This window comes from Anabrus simplex, chromosome X, assembly GCF_040414725.1.
Source record: "Anabrus simplex isolate iqAnaSimp1 chromosome X, ASM4041472v1, whole genome shotgun sequence".
Lineage (NCBI taxonomy): Eukaryota > Metazoa > Arthropoda > Insecta > Orthoptera > Tettigoniidae > Anabrus > Anabrus simplex.
This window is the reverse complement of record NC_090279.1, coordinates 12,086,069-12,106,167: the sequence shown is the minus strand read 5'-3', so window position 1 is coordinate 12,106,167 and position 20,099 is coordinate 12,086,069. Positions and strand designations below refer to the sequence as shown.

General features: G+C 38.2%; 1 protein-coding gene across 1 annotated transcript in view; it reads left to right on the top strand.

The window, feature by feature from the left end:
• LOC137503166 (uncharacterized) overlaps positions 1 to 9,732 on the top strand; it is a 69,745-nt gene extending 60,013 nt beyond the window's left edge. The window contains exons 4-5 of the mRNA XM_068230652.1: positions 5,462 to 5,544; positions 9,630 to 9,732. Coding sequence (XP_068086753.1) covers positions 5,462 to 5,544; positions 9,630 to 9,732 — 186 coding nt within the window. The remainder of the gene's footprint in view (positions 1 to 5,461; positions 5,545 to 9,629) is intronic.
• The last annotated feature ends 10,367 nt before the right edge of the window (positions 9,733 to 20,099 follow it).

The following is a 20,099-nucleotide window of genomic DNA, read 5'->3' as shown; positions in this document are numbered from 1 at the left end:
TTAAAATTCTACTTACAGATTGCTGTGATATTTGCGATCTAGATGCTATCTCTAGCTGTGAGTAACGTTTCTCAGTAAGTAGCTAACTGACACTGCCTTTCTTGGCGAAAGGTCCTTTCATCTCCCCGTAAGCTCCAAATATGACAGTTCTCTAGAACCACTTTTAAAGATATCAACTGAACTCGTGAATAGTATCAATAATGCTTGTAACTTACAGAATGCACAGTCTTAACATACAGCATACAGTAACAATATGCAGATATAGATGATACATAACAAAACATGAGCACTGATAAAAATGACACGAAACCATGTGAATAATGTAATTACATTTTGGTTCTCACTGTAGCCACTATATAAACAAAATACATAAGTAAGGACAGGGATACCCCAAGGTGTAACTTTACCACCAGGCAAGTTCAAGGATTAGGCTATGGAGGTCGATAATTTGCACAAAGATAGAAATATATCTTATACCCTAATAATTTGGCCACATCTGGTGTATTTCTAGAAAATAGAACTCGGAGCATTAGAGTAGGTGAAGCTTTATTTGATCCTGTAACAATCATGGGATTGGGCCCCACAGGGCAGTATTGTGAGTCCTGTATTTTCAGATATATATAAACAATATGAATAATGAAATGAAGTAAGATATAAGCCTCTTTGTAATAAATAATTTTCAGGATTGTGAGGGACTGCAAAAATGCCTTGATAATATTGTAAGATGGACATCGGGCAATGTTATGTTTGTAAACGGGGTGAAAAGTCAGGTTGTGTATTTCACAAATAGAAAGTGTCCTGTCTGGTTTTTATTATTGTGTTGATGGTGTGAAAGTTCCTCTGTATGTACCAGGGTATTCATAATAAGGATAGATCTTCATTGTGATAATCACATACACAGGATTGAAAATAAAATTTACTGATCTCTCAACATGATTATGTGGTTATTTAGGGGTTGTAAAGGAGATGGCATATAAATCTCCAGCATGGCCACAATGAGAGTATGAGACCGTCGCCAGTATTACTTGATTACAGAACAGGAAATAATCCGCAGACACAGCTCCATTTCTTGTGGGTGATTACTGACAAAAGGATGGTGTTACAGAAATGTTGCAAAGTTCCAGCTGGGAAGACTTTTAGAAAGGAAAGATGTTGTTTGATTAAGCAGTATATTCTGATATGTCATTGGAGAGATGGCTTGAATGACATTAGTTGATGAATAAATTTGAGTCATGCTCTTTAAATCTAGGAAAGGTCACAACATAAGTTGGAATTCAAGGGGACAAATTTTGCCGAATGTTCACTTATAGGATGATTTAGTGATTGAAATAATTTACCAAGGGAGTTCTTTCAGACATTTCCACAATCTTTGACTACATAAACAACCGACAGCCCTAAATGCTGTTGATTGAGACATTGATTGATTTCTGTTTTTTGGTCTTAATGTGATGTACAGAGAGGGATGATGGATATTTCTATGGTTATGATTTAAGCATTGTCTACTTGTTGGGAAAGTATTAGGTATGATGTGGGATCATTTGATATTACAGTGAAGTGCTTTATGAAAGAAAGTATACGGCTACATGGAAATCAACAAAGAGGTGACAAGACAAGTCATGCATAGACAGGTGGGAACGGGAGAATGTGAATATGTGAATATAAGAGGATAAAGAAAATAGCTAGCCATTGTGGAAATAGGGATCAACAGAAAGAGAACGAGAAGCAAGTAATGGTATTGGGTAATGATTTGGAGATACTATTTATTATTGTTATTTATTTTCCACGAATTGTACATGTACACGTGCTCTGCTGAATATTCACGAATATGTAGGCAATTATAAATTTACATATTGACAAATGTTCCTCCTTTTCTATGCTACCTTGTCTACTGCTATCCTACAGTTTGTTCCTTTTCATGTTCTTATCTCTCTCATCAGTTGTCCAAAAAGCAGTGGAAAAGGGGACTCAGGTTAAGATGCAGCAGGTTTATAATGCATGTTATTTTCCAAAAAGGGTAAAAAATTAACTAAATAAATGTAATATCAATTTTAATCTAAGAGCAATTGTATTGCCTCCATTATTGTCAAGCTAAGCCCAGCCAGTGAGCGAGAGATCCCAGGGTGGACCGCTCGTTCCTGGCTTTCCGTTTTTAGTGGCATTTAAGGGAAAAACGGGTGACGACCAATCAAAAAAAATTTAAAACAACACTCTTACATTTATTAACATAAGCATGAATGAACACAAAATATCCTTGCTGGGATTTAATACAGTGATCTTTCATAATGTCTGGTCTTCCTGTAGCAATTAACAACCAAAATATATGCCTTGTCCTCCAGCTTTATGGAAGTTTTCTGGAATAAAAATTAACAAAGAATTAGGCCTTCACTGCATTCAAAAATTAAAATATTTCTCTGAATGAAAGTATCCTGAGACTTCAATGAGGATTTACACAAAATTTCTAGGCAGCTATCTCGCTTATTATTCCATAATAAAATTAACTTAGTGTTCAATTAATTTATTGCAATCTTAACACGTCGTCAATGTTAAATACTGACGTATTTCATTAACTAAAGTATGTAATGCCCATTAATAACATCAGGAAGAATTCTGATGGAATATCTAAATTGAATCCAAGATTTTAATTAATTAATTAATTATTATTATTGTTAATCTCCAACCTTATCTGTGTAGCATTTACTTTTTTCATCACACGATCGTGTTTACAAATTAGCGTGTCTCACTAAAAAACTCTCATTGTAATTATGACACACATTTTCCGATTAATTAATTAATCATCTAATTAGTTATCATCATCTTTACTCGTTATCATCTAAGTTCAAGTAATTATGCCGTTTGTAGACATTAAATTTATACTTGTATGACATTTAAAGTTTCAAATCAGTTTGATAATATTTTGAAAATTTAATATAAATGCATTGAAAATTTTCTCATATCCACATGTGAGTTAATTAAGGGTTAATTTATAAATCGCTTGCCTTTGCTGGAAATGAACTCGACGATCTTTCATCTAAATCTTTGGTAAGTACAATTAAATCCTAGTCTGGTCTTACTCGACGTTATTCTCAGCAAATGGTTCTTTAAAGTATGCTAAACAAGTCGTCATGGTGGCAAAACAACGTTGAAAATAATCTGTGCCGTCGTGATGAACGCACGACCAGATTAAAATTACACTGAACAATTAAACACACGCATTTTTATATACACAATATTTACAACGAATCCTGTCATAAATTAATTATTTTCAGCATGATCGCGTCAATAATATCCGCAGGATGAACTCGTGTCTAGAAATATCCTCAGTCCAATTAGTGGCTAGTGATCGAATTGGTAGTATCACTTGAAATGAAATACTCATTAAACAGCAACAAAGACCCATCTAATTTTCTGAGCTTAACTTGAAGATTCTAATGGAATTCCGTAATCATCACCACCACATGAGTTACAAGTTGCAAGTGTAGCGTTCGTGAGCCTTAATCACATTATTATTACTCCCTATTCATGAAATGTATTCAACGTGTGCTCCACTTTATTATAAATCACACTGTGCTCCCAAAGACACAAGCAACAAATCATTCAATAATAAATTACTCAATCAATGAATTATTCAATTAATATCCCGCAGGACTGCCATTATTCCAGGCGCATCATGAACTGAGCACATTAAATATCAGATATAAGGAATCTAAGACAATTTATAGCCCACGACCGTTAATTATATCCTTAACCCCGTCTTTTACTAAAATTTATTATTATTTTAAGTGATTATTACACCTATCAGTCCTCCTGAAATGTCGTGAAATTAGATGACTCAATCCTAAAGAATTCAAGTGAATTTAAGATGACATTAAATTCGACCCTATCTCACAAAATTTACATACAACTCCAATCAAGATATTTCCATTATCACACGTAAGCAAATGAAGTTTATCGCGTGGTCCGTGATTTTTAAATACGTCTAAATCTTACGTATGAGAACTCATTGAAAGACAGACTACACAGCCGATCTAATAGATTTCAAATTTCAGTCACACACACGTAACCCAACTAGCATGACACCTCAAGAAATGAAGGTAACTCAATCTACAACAAGAACTAATAGAACTACGATTTAGAGAAGAAAGATCACCTAGTTTTACAAAGATGAGAAAAAAATTAAACATTTAAAATGGTACTCAAGTTTAGCTGAAGTTCGATTCCAGGTTGAGGTCCGTCATTCCGGCATTTTCCCATCAATCATCTTCTCCAACCAGAAATGCCGTACATGCTTAGGTCATGGAGACGCGGCAGTAGATGTCCCACGATGAAATTATGATGCACATTGTAGAGGAAGAATTCATCTTGAAGTACACGGCGATTCGCTGGGATGAACTTCGCCACGTGCCAGTAATGTAAGCTGTAACTAATGCAACAGATATTAGAATGTGCACACACACGCTGGAATATTTAATGTTCTCGTGGAGAAATAAACTTAACTTGGGTCACTAATGTTGAAGTTCACTCCATAAGATTTTATGGTAAACTGCATTAAATTAGCAGAACGGATGTCTGCCAGCACGGCTGAAATTTTCCCACGTGTTTCCGAATAATATCGTCACCAGCAGAATCACAGAGTAGCGTAGACCAGAGTTGAGTAGATCAGACCAGAGAGAAATTGATTTACTGCGAACATGACGTTTTATAGTTTTCACTCAGGGGGTGTGCTTTCCTTAGAGACGATCATTGGTTCACGGGGTCTCTTGTAATTGGTCGTGACTGTTTCTAGAAGCTTGCCTGCTGGCAGCGCAGGTCGTCATGCGCGTGGCTAGCTTGGGAACACTGGCTTGTCACTTGATTTACCCTGTACTCAGTCGAACACGGATCAATACAGTGTCTCTCTGAATGACAGAAAAAGCAATTTTGGTGCTCTCACACAGCTTTCCAAATGATAAATACAACCCCCGGCGAACAATAAAATTTTTACTGTCGACCTGTCGTAAATAATCTAATGATAGCCTATTTTGAAGGAGACAGTATAGTATTATTTAAAGTAATTCCACATAATGTATGCGAGTTGATTATGTTTGTAAATACAGAAGATATTATGAGTAGAATTTTGTAAATAATATAAATCTATTAAATTAGAGCTGAGTTTTTATGAGAAATAGTTAAATTTTTATTATATTGTATTTTATGAAATTGTTTTCTTTGTTCATTTAACATTTAATGCTTGATAATAATGTATTTTTGTGTACCATTTGCCACGAAGGTAGACACCTCTTTTGCATTGAAAGTGATTTTTGTTTGATGATCCTTTCCATTCTTATATTTTTAATGGGATATAAATTAGTTATGATCTTCTTGTGCTACTATGAAATTTATTTTCTCAGCTTTTTTTGGTTTAGGCTTATATATTTTTATCCCCTTACTTCTTTATTCTACTTTTCATATTTCTTACTTTTAGCCTTCCAAAGATATTAAGGAGGAAGTATTCATAGAAGAACATACTGATGATCAGCTGTTGCCGAACATCAAAGAAGAAACAAAGTACGTAGACTACAAATCCTACATCATAGGGAATATTTTGTACCTATTCGCAGTTGTTAAGCAGTGTTTGGTTCATCTCAAAAAACTTGCTTTTTTCATCAGTTTAATCCTTTCTTTACAAGGTTACATTAAACACTAATATCATAAAATTCTATTGATTAAAATTATCTAAAATATTCAGGAACTTCAAGATCGTATTTAATGTTCTGTCATGTAGTATTATTGAATATATATCTACAAAAGCAATCTCTGGTAAAACTAGATATTTTTGAAGTGTAGTTTACAATACCTTTAAGCAACCATGAAAAATGTGTTCCTTCTGTGACTATCACTGCATCATTTGTTCATCACATTCTTATCATCTGAAATACCATCTGCAAATATTACCTCTAGATATTCTCAGCAATTTTGTACGTTCGTTCCAGCAGTGACACATAGAAAAAGTCATGTTTGTAGATTATTAACTAAGTCTACAAATTCAAAATTGTTAGGTTTTATGTACGTTGTAAACAGTATAATTGCAAACCAACATAATTAAGTTCATTAGTCAATGTAATGAAGGCTGAGTTCAATGGAGTTATAACTCAAAGAGTATAATTTTAAAATAATTTATTTGGACAGGTTCCTTTCCTTTAAGATCTTTTCTGTTCTCTTGTGTGTTAAGTCAGATTCCTCCATTTGTGGACGTCCAAGTAGAAAATGTGTTGTAGGAATGAAATGTTCAGATCAGTAGTGCTACATCTTAGATAACATACTTTTCACATAAAAATTTCACATTGTGGTAAGCGTAAAAATAATATCGTGATTTTGAATTTATGTTTGTTCCAGTGTTGTGGTCACATTTACTGATTATTTCCAATTCCCAATTTTCAGTTTATACTCATTGTCAGTCAACTGCTTGTAGTTGTGTTCATTGCAAGCACATTTACACAATTAGTATAAACTAATAAAATGGACAGCTGCAAGTTAAGTTTTAAATTTGTGCAGGTTGCCTAAAAATATTTCAGAATTCTTCAAATAAGTGAATTTATTATATCATAAAAGTATGTAAACAATAATGTAATGATATAATATAATTTCAGAATTTTAATCACTGATGTTATAATGTAGCACAAGTGTATATCCTGTTTTCAAAGATTTAGTGGTGTTGGATTTTTTGAACTCTAGGTGTACCATTGGACTACTTGCTAGTTAATTTCTTGCTGTCACACCTTTGTGGTTTATTGTGAGAAACAATCCTTGATAATCCCTGGGAAATGATTGTATAATCTTGAATTGTGCTCTCAACTGAGCCCTTGTATCGGGAGGTACTGCAATGGCTAGTCATAGCCTAAGGTTTGACTTCAAATCAGATTAGTGATTGAAACTACGAATTCTGAGAAGTTTATTTGATTTTGTGGGTGGGTAGATCCTTTTTTACTGTTATGTGACGCATTGACTTGTTCCTACTGTACATTCACAACTAGTGGCAGGAAATATTCATTTCAGTCCTCATAACTGCCCAGTACCAGCTTACACTCTCTCATTAGTCAGAGTAGAACCATGTACACAAATGAAGATCACTAAAATACATCAACTCTTTGATTTTCAAATTCTGCTGTTTCCTTGTAATTCTTGTGTAACAGGACACAATAGGCTATGTTAGAGGACAATCTTGTATTATGATCACCAATAAAAATGTTGCGTATGAATACGTTCCACACACAAAATGCATATTTCTATTTTTGGATGGAGTTTAAATTAACTTCCTTCTTTCTAAACATATCTTGTGCAGAGGCACTCTTGAGCCAGCAAAGCGATAAACTGTAAAGTGTATATTCTTTTTCTTTGGTATATAAGGCAGAGGGCAGTCCATTGTCTACATAGGTTAGTCCATTGTATATAATAGATTTTAGATGCGTCTGAAGGTTTCAGTCGACCGGATCTTATCTACTGCTTACCACATTGTTTTATATCTCTCCTCTGGTGCAATGTTATCCTGACTCATTTCAGCAGTCTACAAATATCATGCAGCAACTTAAATGACTTCTTTTAAATTATCTAAAACATTTGTCTTGTCAATTTGGTATTGAATTACATAAAGACAGGTTTTAAGATCCATAACATTTCCTAATTGCTGACTTGTGGGAAGACACATATTTCTGAACTTCCCAGCTAGTGCTGATTAGTGATGAGGCTAACTTCCATTCGTGTAGGGACATATGGTCCTGAACTAACCACTTATTGATGTGGTTTCCTTCCACTTGTAGAGTGTGGAGTGTCACATGGCCCTGAGCTGACCATTTTTGTGCCACTCCTCCATGGTCTTCATATTTTTAGACTTGTTTGGGGTGAAAATAAGAAATTGATTATTGTGATTGTCTGCTATATATAGCAGATGTAAGCAGAAATATGAATCGCAATATTCCATTCCGGCTAGAATACACTGACAGACTCCCCTCTTGTTGGTACTCGTAGAATTTCGCCAGATATTCAAACTGTCACTCCAGATTAATGCAGATAATCCTGAAATTTTCATTTTGTTCAGTTATATATATTTTATAATCCACTTATAGGAGTCTTTTAAACATGAAATACATATGCACATGCCTTTCCTCAATTTCCTTCTGGATCAACGCGATGCCAGAGAGCTTTCTAATAACATAATATGAAATGTGATCCCGTCTAGTTATGTTAGCCGTCCACCTAAGTATCTTCGTATCCATGATGCTTAGTTGGCGTTCTACCTCCACTTTAGCTGGCCAGCATTCGTTGCCATAGAAAACGACAGGACGGATAACAGTTCAATAGATCCTAGATTTCAGATGGCCATTCATCCGACGGTCGCAAGGGCGCCCGTTGTTATTCTCCACTTCAGGCTGACTTTGTATATCCTTAAGATGACTTCATCAGTAATTCGGCCATTATCGGAGATTGTGGAGCCAAGATACTTAAATTTCTCTACTCGTGCTAAATATTCACCGTCAGCATGCGCGTTTCTAACTTCTCGACAATGTAATGTTATGTATTCTGTCTCAACGATGTACTGTCATGTATTCCGTCTTCTTTTTGTTGAGGCGCAGGACATCTTGCGCTAGTCGACGATTCTTCCAGTCTTCTGTTTGACGCAGGGGATAAGCTTATTCTCTGCATTCAGAATGACATCATTTGCATAGAGAAGTGTCTGTGGTAATTCACTGTGCACGTCTGATATAATGGTGTCCATCAAAAGAATGAAAAGCAGTGGTAATAAGGCAGGGCCTTGGTGGACTCGTGCAGTTATGTGAAAGTCATCAGACGCTCCTGCATCAGCTTGAACATAACTTCTTAGTTCGTAGAGTAAGTATACCCTCTCAACAAGTCGCTCTGGAAAGCCATGTTCTTGTAGCGCTAACTGATTAGGTTATGAGGGTCCATAAAGTTGTGATGAAGCCTCTTATTATTTACACAGTGTCACTCAAGTAACAGCCCTGCAGCGTGTGTTGCTCCTGCTGAGCCACAATTTTACACAAGTCCAGCTTAGCTTGTTCTATGTTTGTTAAATCGCTAATCCCTTTTTGGAAGATTTGTTCGAAATCTGTCATTGCATGGCTCAGAAGTACGATCGGGTGGTAAATAGAAAAATCGGCAGGGCTTCCCTTATTTCTCAGTTGATACTCTGTTCCCAATCTGCTGGCTTTTGACCTTCTTTGATGATCTAGTTTTAAATCTTGCTTTAGCCACACTGCTGCATCTCCCCATTGAGAGAAACGAAACTCTGTCGGAAGGTAATCGGGGCAGATGGCTTTCCCTAGGCATGTCCTTCAGCATAGTCTGGACTTCGGTGCCGTCAATTTTCTACATTGGACCTTCAACAGCGGAGGTGATTGGGATTGGTTGATATGGAAATTCCAAGATTGAAATTTTGTCAGAGTAGTTCCACCAGTGTACTCGCGCTTACTACCAGTCGAGTAGCAAATCGTCTGTTTCCTAACTGATGCCCTAAAATCGTTGGACTTCTTCGGTTTTGCGATGCCTCGATTTCACTAGCCGTTAAATATTCCGCTCCTTTTCGCGCGTGTCAAGTTTCACATGTAGACCTGCTTACCGGTTTGCTTTTGTTGCAGCAGCGATCTCCTTCACTTTACTAGTGGCTGCTTTGTAGGCATTCCAACGAGCAAGAAACTCGTGGTACTGTTGTTTCTTACACCGTACTGTAATACTTCCTAATTCCGAGGCTATGTGTCATAGTTAATCCTTCGTTGTCGTCGCTCTGACGTAGTTGTTCCATGAATAGAGCTTGCGGGGTCTTTCAGTTTAGTCGGCTCATTTCATCTGTGGTGATTTGTGGCACTGTAACTATTGCAATAACGTTGGCCTCCTTCTTTAGGCGTCACCATTTGATCCCATTTGGTCCATTTCCTGCGAAGGATTGAGCTCTTGGTGACTTTATCCGCGGTTTACAGATGACTGGTCGATGTTGCATCGCAACGGTTTCGTAAGGAACAACTGTTCTCTCTAGAACATCTTTGAGATTCCTTCGTCTCACAAGGATGCAGTCAGTGTGAGATGGATGGGACCTACTATAGTACGTAACTAGATAATTGCCACGCTTTTTGAACTGTGTGTTCGCGATGACCAGTTTCTGCATATTCGGGAATTTGTTGGCCATCGTCGTTCTTCTGTCCATACACATGAACGGCATGGACTGTGCGTTCTTTCCTCCATCCGTTAAGTCCACTCAGACCACCGGCAATGATAAGATAGCATTCTTGTCAGGTAGTGCCCTGAAGGCACCTTTGGATTCCGTGCCCAGGCCAGTTTGTGGAGTGTTCCACTGAAAAATTCGAAATTTTCTTCTTTCTCCAACGTAGACAAGTTACATGAAGCGATTGTCAAGCCTTTGCACCTCGGAAACTGAGCCGTCAAATGTTGCTGGTTTAACAAATGCCAACACCATTAGTTGTTCTTCGGCTTCCGCTGTACAGCAGTTAGTAACCGCACCCCATTTCACATGACTTTTCTCCACTCTGTTTTTTCCCTCCACCTCACAGTTGGCTATATGCTTTCTTAAGTGCTGTGGCTAATTTGCCACTTCATCCAGTCATTGTTCAGCGATGCAGTACAGAATGGGGGTACTTGCTTGCTTAGACATTACATCCCGTGCGACGTTAACCTTTGCACACTTTTCCTGCTGACTGGGTCTTGCAAACGCACGTCCCTTCCCGAACACGCCCTAACCTTGGTTCTGATTCCATGAGACATTTCCGTAATCATGTGACGGTGTTATTTTTCGACCGGCTTGTCTTGAAACATTTTAGAGCTCATCACATCAGGTAGTTACGCCGCTCCGGACATGGCGAACAGATGCTTTTTCAATCGCTCCTATAGAGAAGAAATGCTACGCTCCCTTCTGCATTGACCTCTTCTGCCAACTGCTCCGTACCGAACGTCTCCATCTCCGCCAAAATACCATTAAATACTTTGTGCGTGTTCGATCCGCAAGAGCTATTACTTTTCGCTTAGGTCTGCCGGCAGGCCAGTGGGGAACCTACACCCTTCACCTGGGACACGCCACGTGTTACAGCAATTTAGCTGGTTCGTGGAGAATATCAATGCAAAATGAAGTACCAGTGTGCTGAAATCTGATTGTTAACCTGATAAATTACTCATCACAAAGAAACACGTAATCACTTAAAGACTAGTGGCCACAGACATTTGCACCTTTTACTTGGCGTGACATGCCACAACACGTATGACATACAATCCATTGTTGTATTTTCCTCCCCCTGTTGGGTTGTGGTGTCAATATCAATAACTTGTGTGAAAATGAGGAGGTCTGGCTTATATCTAGAATTGATGTCCCACTTTTATTTGTCCACTTATTTTCCCTTAAGAGTGCAGTAACAACATGTTGTCGAGCCTCCCACTACTTTGCTTGTGAGGAAGTCAAGCATTCCACTGGGCCATGTGAATTCAGTGCATGCAGCATGAATTGGGAAGTGTCACTTCATGTTCTGATGTATATTGTCCTGTGCGATCGACTTTTCCATTTGCCTGTTGTAAGCGGATCTCACTTTTAACCAATAAATTTGTATTTCTCCCTCTTCTTTCCTAGAATATGCAGAAACACTCTGCGATAGGAAGACAAGCACACACTTGGATGCTATCCAATAGTGTTATTTTTCTACTAAAAATAATCACTTTGTCTGTAGTCATTTGAAATAAAAGGAACGTCATTCGTACCTTTGCATAGCAGCAATATCCAGTACGGTGCAATTCAATGTCTTGTCATCTAGAATTTTAGCTCAGGCCTCGAATCCATTCACCTTTTAGCTGTAGTGTTAAAGGAACATTTGTAAGAGTATTCAAGGACATGATTGCTTGCATTTGGTTTCAACTTCTAGATATCAGAACATAGTAATAAAACACTAGTACCAATGCCATATTCTTAGTCGCCTTCATAATGTAAATGACAGTAGTATCTGGAGGAGAAAAGAAAGTGTCAGTGTTCGGTTTAAGAGCTATCACCTGCTTGTTATGTTTCATCTTCTGAAGGATGTCATCAGGATTAGCGTTTCCATGTTGCATACGGCCTCTGTTAAGGAGAGCAGTTAACACATAGACTGATGTGATACATGGTAGTAATTTTGAACTTCCTTGTATGAACCTACTGTCATACAGTAGATGTAGGAAGGCTATCTTTGATTGTACATCAAAGCTCTGTAATTAGAAATAACCACACTGTGACATAATAGAATGCTACAGTGATATGATAAAAATGTACAAATACAGTATGTATGATTGCATGACAGTAAATAACATTCATAAAATACTAGCCATAGTTCAGCAGATCTTGCTGTCCGTCGGCAAAAAATGTTCTCAACCTTATTAATATCTACAACATTGAGATTCCCTCAAACAGCCTCAACAACAAGGGCTTTTACAAAAATAATTACTTGCCTGCCACAAAGCGCAGTTTGCTTGAACAAGATCAGAACTCCAAAGCATATGCCGTCCTCTACATAGGAGAACAGACATATACAGATTCAATAGATAAATGTGTGCAGGATTGAAGAGTTTGTATTTCTCCTTTTAGGCTGAACCACTTCTTCTCTTGCATTTTTACATGAGGTTATGCATGAGCCCGTTCATTCCTAAATCGTCAGAAATTTCTAGCGCGTGATATCATGGTTCGAGAGAAAAGATGCAACACTTTCTCGTAACTAGTGAGAGCTTTTGACATATATAAGTCTACACCCTGATGATGTTTACCCTCTGGAATGTGATGTTCATGTGTAACGAGTTCTCTGCATGGTATGTCAGTGAATGAAATGTTCAGTAACAATTTCTTTTTTGTGAGAATTGTAGTGGAGTTGGCTGTTGAACTATTGGTCATTTGATTTTAATTTTTCACCGTAGACCGAGACCCGAGGTGAGCTGTGCAAATCATCAACATCCCGGTGGTGGAACACCTAGTTTCATATGCAAAGTGTGCGGTAAAATCCTTGCCGGGAAGTTGGGCTTCTCACGCCATGTGAAGAGGCACAAAGGGTATCGTTCCTTCAACTGCGATCACTGCGGAAAGCTGTTCGGTAATGCAAGCAGCTTGTCGGAACACCTCAGGATCCACCCGCTTCATTACTGCGAATTTTGCCATAAATGCTTTACAAAGAAGTACATGCTGACAAAGCACCTGCGCTTGTATAGAGGTAGGATAGCAAAAGAGTGCTCAGTATGTCATAAAATGTTCCGCAATACGTGCTCCTTAACCAACCACATGCGGTCTCATACAGCCTGGAAAGTACATTTTTGCAACATCTGTGGAAAATCCTTTAGCATTGAAGCCAACCTAGTAGAACACATGCGGACACACAAAGTCACGAGGCCATACTATTGTAATGTCTGTGGTAAAAACTTCATCTCTAAGGGTAACCTAGTAGGTCACATGAACACCCACACAGGCGAGAAGCTAGCGTTGTGCAATATCTGCGGCAAGTCATTCAGCAGGAAATCGCATTTACTACTTCACATGCGGATACACACGGGTGAGAAGCCATACCAATGCAATGATTGTGACAGATCATTTAGCGTCAAAGCCAACCTATCAGTTCACATGCGTACTCACACAGCTGAGAGGTCTTACTGCTGCAGTGTTTGTGGTAGATCATTCAACCAGAATGTTGGCTTAACAAATCATATGATCAATCACACAGGCGAACAGAGATATTGCTGCGATGGCTCTTGCAAGTCCTTTGTCTGCAAAGGTAATTCAGTATGGCAAATGAAGAACCACACGAGCGAGAAGCCTCATCGTTGTACTGTCTGTGGCAACTTATTTAGTAGCAAATCTCATCTGGCAGACCATATACGGATTCACACGGGCGAGAAGCCGTACTGTTGCAGTACATGTGGGAAGCACTTCACCAATAAATGTACACTCTCGAAACACATGAAGATACACACAGGCGAGAAGCCATTTTGTTGCGATATCTGTGGGAAAATGTTCAGCGTCAAAGATTGCTTATCGGTTCACATGCGGTTTCACACAGGAGTTAAGCCATATTTGTGCAACATCTGTGGCAAATGCTTCAGCATGAAATCCCACCTAGCACGGCACATGAAGACGCACACAAGTGAGAAGCGACAGACATCCGAGAAGAAACACTCTTGTACCGTTTGTAGTAATTCATTTAGCAGCAAATCATATCTAGCAGATCATTTACGGACTCACACGGGTGAGAAGCCATACTGTTGCAGTAGCTGTGGTAAGTTCTTCGCTAAGCAAAGTACTCTCTCAAAACACATACGGACTCATACAGGCGAAAGGCCATACTGTTGTAATGTCTGTGACATATCGTTCCGTCAGAGAGTCCATCTAATAGTTCATATTCGGACTCACACAGGGGAGAAGCCATACTCATGCAATATCTGTGGCAGATCTTTTAGCTCAAAAGCCCACCTAACTCGTCACATGCGGACTCATCCGGGCTAGAAGCCTACAAAGCAATGTTGCGACAAATCTTCCAGCACGATATCTATACTACCACGTAATTGAGTACTCGCAAGGCGATGTCTTCGGCAAATCATTCATCCTGAAACCAACATAGCAGGTCACAGGCGAGAATAGCCAACCCGGTGCAATATGTGTAATGAGCAATTTTCCGCGAGACTTGTACTCTCGAAACGCATACAGACGCGAAGCCGTACTTCTGAAATATCTGTGAAAAATCTTCAGCCAGCTAGTCGGTCTCGCAGTTCAGATCCGAACGCACACAGTTGTGAAACATGATTGCTCAGTAATGCTATAAAATGCTCATAGTATAATGTAATATAAGCATGAACATGTGAACCACACCGGAGAGTTGCCGCACTGCCCCGTGTTTTGTGACAAAATCGTTCGGACGCATCAAACACTCTGTCTGGGTACACGGGCCAGACGGCGCACGTGCGTCACGTCACGCCGGGATGAGGCTGCACGTGACTTAATATTACCGCTACTTTCCTTTACGTCTCACCAGCTACTGGACGAGAGTTCGGAGTTCCATGAGATCTTCCAATTCTGGAGATGTAGTCAGGTACATGACATCGCACATAGCAAAGAAGCAATATGTACGTCCGAGTGCGGTCCATCCCTTTGTGGCATTTTCTCTGAGATAGAATCTTTAGTTGACATAATGCCATGAGTTATCTCCTCATAAATATAAGATACATGACACCCGCTCTCAGCCACTGACGACCTTTTTTTCTGTTTTCGGACTTCAGTAAAAGTGTGCTCAGTAACACTCATTTAGGAGCTGTCCAGATGCGAGGATAAGAAGTAATCCGAATGAACACAGAAGTATCATATGACAAGACAAGTGGTAAAAGACTAGAAGTGGAGGTAAAATATACAGACGTTCGAATAAACAACTCAAGGTAGTAAATAAGTGCCGAATCATGTCAGGATAGGGTATGCAATTGAAGAAATCTGCTGAAGACTGAGCTCACCTTTGCTCTCTCTTCCTACATGTCATTAGTGTGTTCCTTTAATCATGAATGGACAGTAGATCAAAACTGTAACTGCTTTCAAGGTTCTTGCACGATAATATTTATCTGTCAACCTGTTCTGAATGCAAATGTAATGTTCAACTTCAGTGCCTGTAGCTATTCATGAAGATCACGCAGTTCTCGTGGAGGCGTCTGTAAGTAAGGACTCGTATGTCGATAGCTGCAGTGTACTTATGCTTAAGTGGCAGGGAATTGACCACTCGCTTTTCTCTACTGAAACCACAAATAAGTCTCTAAAATCTCTTATATCTCAACGTTGCAAGTGTTGAAGAGATATACAGAGTACTGAACCCTTTTCGTCATGTCAAACTGATGTTTGCCTGTTCCAGGTCTTCTGCTTGAATTGTTAACTCTTGTGTCTCAGGGGTGTTAATGGCTCTCTGTCTCTTCCAGACATGACTATCGTGTATCAAGGAAGGCCTACTTACTTAAATTAAAAGCTTACATAATCTGACGATGTTTATTCAATAAAAAGTAATGCAATATGATGGCAGGTGTGTTTACAATTATGGCCATAAACAGTGTTCTGTGGTCAGTGACATTAATATAATGCTGAAACTAAAATCCAGCACAAAAGAAAGGCTGAACGACTATTTACAGAAAAACACTTTGTCGTTAACTACGAAACAGCATGAGATGCAATCTGCTCAGCTCTATAAACAACTGTGCATAATGCTTCCAATTTCTCCCACGTCTAAATATCAGGAAGTGATCTCCAGACATTTTCAGTTTAGATTGTCCACTAACTGACCATCAACATAGGACGAGTTGCCTGGACCCTCAATTGAATATGAGTAACCTTCAATTTGCATCACTGAGCTATCATGGCGATCCAATAAAATTAATGTTTAAGGTTAAGGAAACGTGACTGATGACCAAAGTGACACCCTCATTGAATTTAAGTTAATTGAACGTGGCTGATGACCAAAGTGACCTTTCACTGACGTTAGTTGAATGTGTCAGATGACTAAAGTGAACCTCTAAAACAAAAGGTCTTCAAGTGCCAGTGAATTAATTGTTTAATATTACATAACATGAAATAGTATTATTTAAATTAAATAAATTAAGTTATTTCACGAACCAAAACAACAGGTTAAATTCGGTGATTGGAATGAGTCCATGAAAACCTGTGAAAAGAAATCCTGTTATCAAAGCCCAAAATAAACTCGGCTCACAGGTAACCCTTAAGTTAAATATTATTGGTCATAGAGTTCAACTATATCCAGTTATATAGTCCTACTAAAATACAAACATGCAAAATATTACAACTCCTTTATGAACAACATGGCCAAAGAGCATGGGTAGCCCATGGACTAATGGCAGAGTGCGACCACGTCTTATCGGATACCATGTGGCACCGACTGTATGTGTCAAACTAGAATACTCACCTCTCATCTAGGTGCAGTTGCGTGGCTACATCATTTCATGGTACTACCATGGGCGAGCAATCCCAGGAATTCCCTCCATGAACTTCAACCACCATCCCACATTCCACTGGATGTTACGCCATCGGTAATGCTTAACACTTAGTTGCACTATGAATATATCAAGAAATGGTAATCCCAGGTATCCATGGACATACTTCCAACACCAAAAATAATTATTTAAATGCTCAGTGGGAATACAAGCTATGACTGTTTTATGGAAACATCAGAACTGGAATACAAAGTCAATTGTTTGGGACTGTTACTGGGAATCTCCTCTATCATTCGCCTATGCAGTAGAATTGAAATTCAAATAACTCCCTGTTTATTTTAACATCAATAAAGTTATAACACGACCTTCTATTTTGGAACAGGGTGTGGCTCATATAAATGTGAACACCTGTTTTCTCGTCAAACAGGTTTATCCTACTGGCTTATAAGTGAGCAAACAAATCTCGCCACAGATGACCTTTTACTAGAGCACAAATCTACGTCCAAATCCTTGAATTATCAGACATTTTATCGGTCAACATTATTGCAATCACGAACGTACTCAAGTCTAATGCGATCTGTGGAATATGATATGCGTTTCACTGGTATTAATGGAGTTATTAGATGAACAAAGGGTCCCTCTGTATATAGGATCCTATTCAAGGGTCAAACCGTGGACCTTACCATATTTCAAAACATTCTGTCCAGACGATTGTTTCCCTGGCCTTTTTACAAAAAAATCTCGGCATTGTGTACACTATCAACTCTGGAATATCTACTAGGAAGATTACTCACTAACTGAGCTGCATTGTTTTGTAGCTACATGGACAAATAGAACATATGTAACACCGACAGTTACGATGTGTCTCACTTCAGTTGGAAATACAATACTCCAGGCTCATATGACACTGACTTCAACATCGACCCTAAACCTCATTAGACCGAACCCCGTGCTATCACTTCCTGACAAATTTATCACAGACCGACGTTTCACAAAACAAAGCATACTATATGGATAGTAACTATTACTCATTCTATTAATTATTATTATTATTATTATTTCAAAATGTAATGCCCAATTAAGGAGCATGATTGTAGTTATTTTGCAGGTAAGTGTGCCTTCTTCTCTTCCCGGATTCTCTTCTTCCATTGCTGTGTTCTTCATCCTTTCTTCTGTCTATGCGGTGGTGTTCTGATGTTGAGTTTTTAGCAAAATGGTGTTTGTTCACCAACGTTCAAAACTAGGAGTGTCCCATATAATTTTATCTTGTATGCTGATTATTTGGAGGTATTTTTCAATTTTGATTATCAAACTGTTCTTCATGTTTAGTGGGGAGGCATAATTAAATATCTTCTTAGTGCGTCTTTTATCATCCATTCTTCGAATGTGGCCATCAACATTCAGTTGCCTTCTTCAAATTGTATCTGGTATTTTCTCAGTATGTTGGTATAATTGTGGAGACCTCCTACTTATCCACACCCCTTCTATGCATACTGGGCCAACAATTTCCCTGAGGACTTCTCTGTCTTGTTGTTTTTCAATGATTTTACATAGTGATCTTTCTTCAAAGATCAAAGTTTCTGATGTGTGAAATGCTTCAGGCTTAAATATGGTTGTGTTTTTTAATTTAGTGGTCCGAGATATTGATTTTTGTTGTACCTATTCCGTGTGATTCTTTGGCCCACTTCTAATATAAAAATCTATCTCTGCTTGCTTCATGATTTAATGCAGATGGTTTGATGATTTCCCAAGTAGTTGAAATTATTTACCTGAGGAATTTTGCCAAACTGAGTTAACAGATATTGTGCGTGTAAGTATCAAGTAGATCCTCCCATGTATCGGGTTATCTTACATGAGATTTGGATTCGTTTTAGATGCAGTTGCATGAAGTTTTTCGAGGGACTGGATTCATTCTTGCCTATTGTTGGATAGAATAACTAGACCATCTGCAAAGGCCAAATATTTGATATTAATTTTACCAATAACTAGCTTGGTAGAAATTGTCTTGAGGCAAAATACCTTAGTTATATTGCTGAGAAAGATTTAAATCGAACTATTCCCTGTCTTCAACTTACTAGTATGATGGAATCAATTATTATGGTTATTATTGGTATTAGTATTAGATAAATATCGTAAGTTTCAATTGTTTTAGTGATGTAGCCATATGCCAAATAAATAATCATTACAATTATTGACATTTATAAATTACAACTTGAGCAAAACTTTCCAGGTTGCATGTACAACTGATTCTACGTCTGTGGACATGAAATCCCGCAAATTAACGTACTAAAAATTCCTGTAAATTTCACTTCTCTACTGAAAATATGTTCCTCATTGCATCTGAACAAATTTGATGAGAAATGCACTAAATCTAACGTCCCATCCTGAAGAAATATATGCCTAAATGTCTCTTATAACTTAGTGATACTTCTAACACACGCAATTAAATTTCGCCTCGTGTCCTCTCAGCACAAAAATAAATAGTTGAAACTGTGATAAACTTCCACTAAAATAATACAAGGTCAAATCAGCTGTACACATAGCAAAGTACACCGCAGTACATTATAGATGTTACTGGAATACGCAGACCTTGTTTAACTATTAAGAGCTCCTATTTCTGCTCATCGTCGTTCTCTGTATGTATAGATCTACGGGTTTATTTTACACAAGTTTGCATATCAATATTTATAATTTGATAACTGTATTCATGTTATTGACTTAATTCTAAAAAATCTGAAAAAGAACACGAAATATATACCATCGCAATTTTCTCCACACGCTAATAATATGCATTCAGGAAACTCACCGAGACTAGAATCTTCGCCATCCAAAAAACAAGGACATGCGTTTGGTGGTTGAAACTCTCACATGGGAGCAACCAGGTACTGTATTTAGATTTGTGAGCCTTCGAGCCACGGTAAGTGTATTTTGTTGTTGGTAATTTCAACAGTCATAATACAACATGGGTCTACCCAGGTGCCGACGAAAGCGGAGAGGCTGGGTAGAATGGGCAGATTCGTGTGACCTAATTCTACTGCATGATAACAAACTTAAACAGTGCGACATGGAGGCATGGGTATCATCCAAATATTAACTTAGAGTATCTGCGTAAACAAACACATATCTCAGTT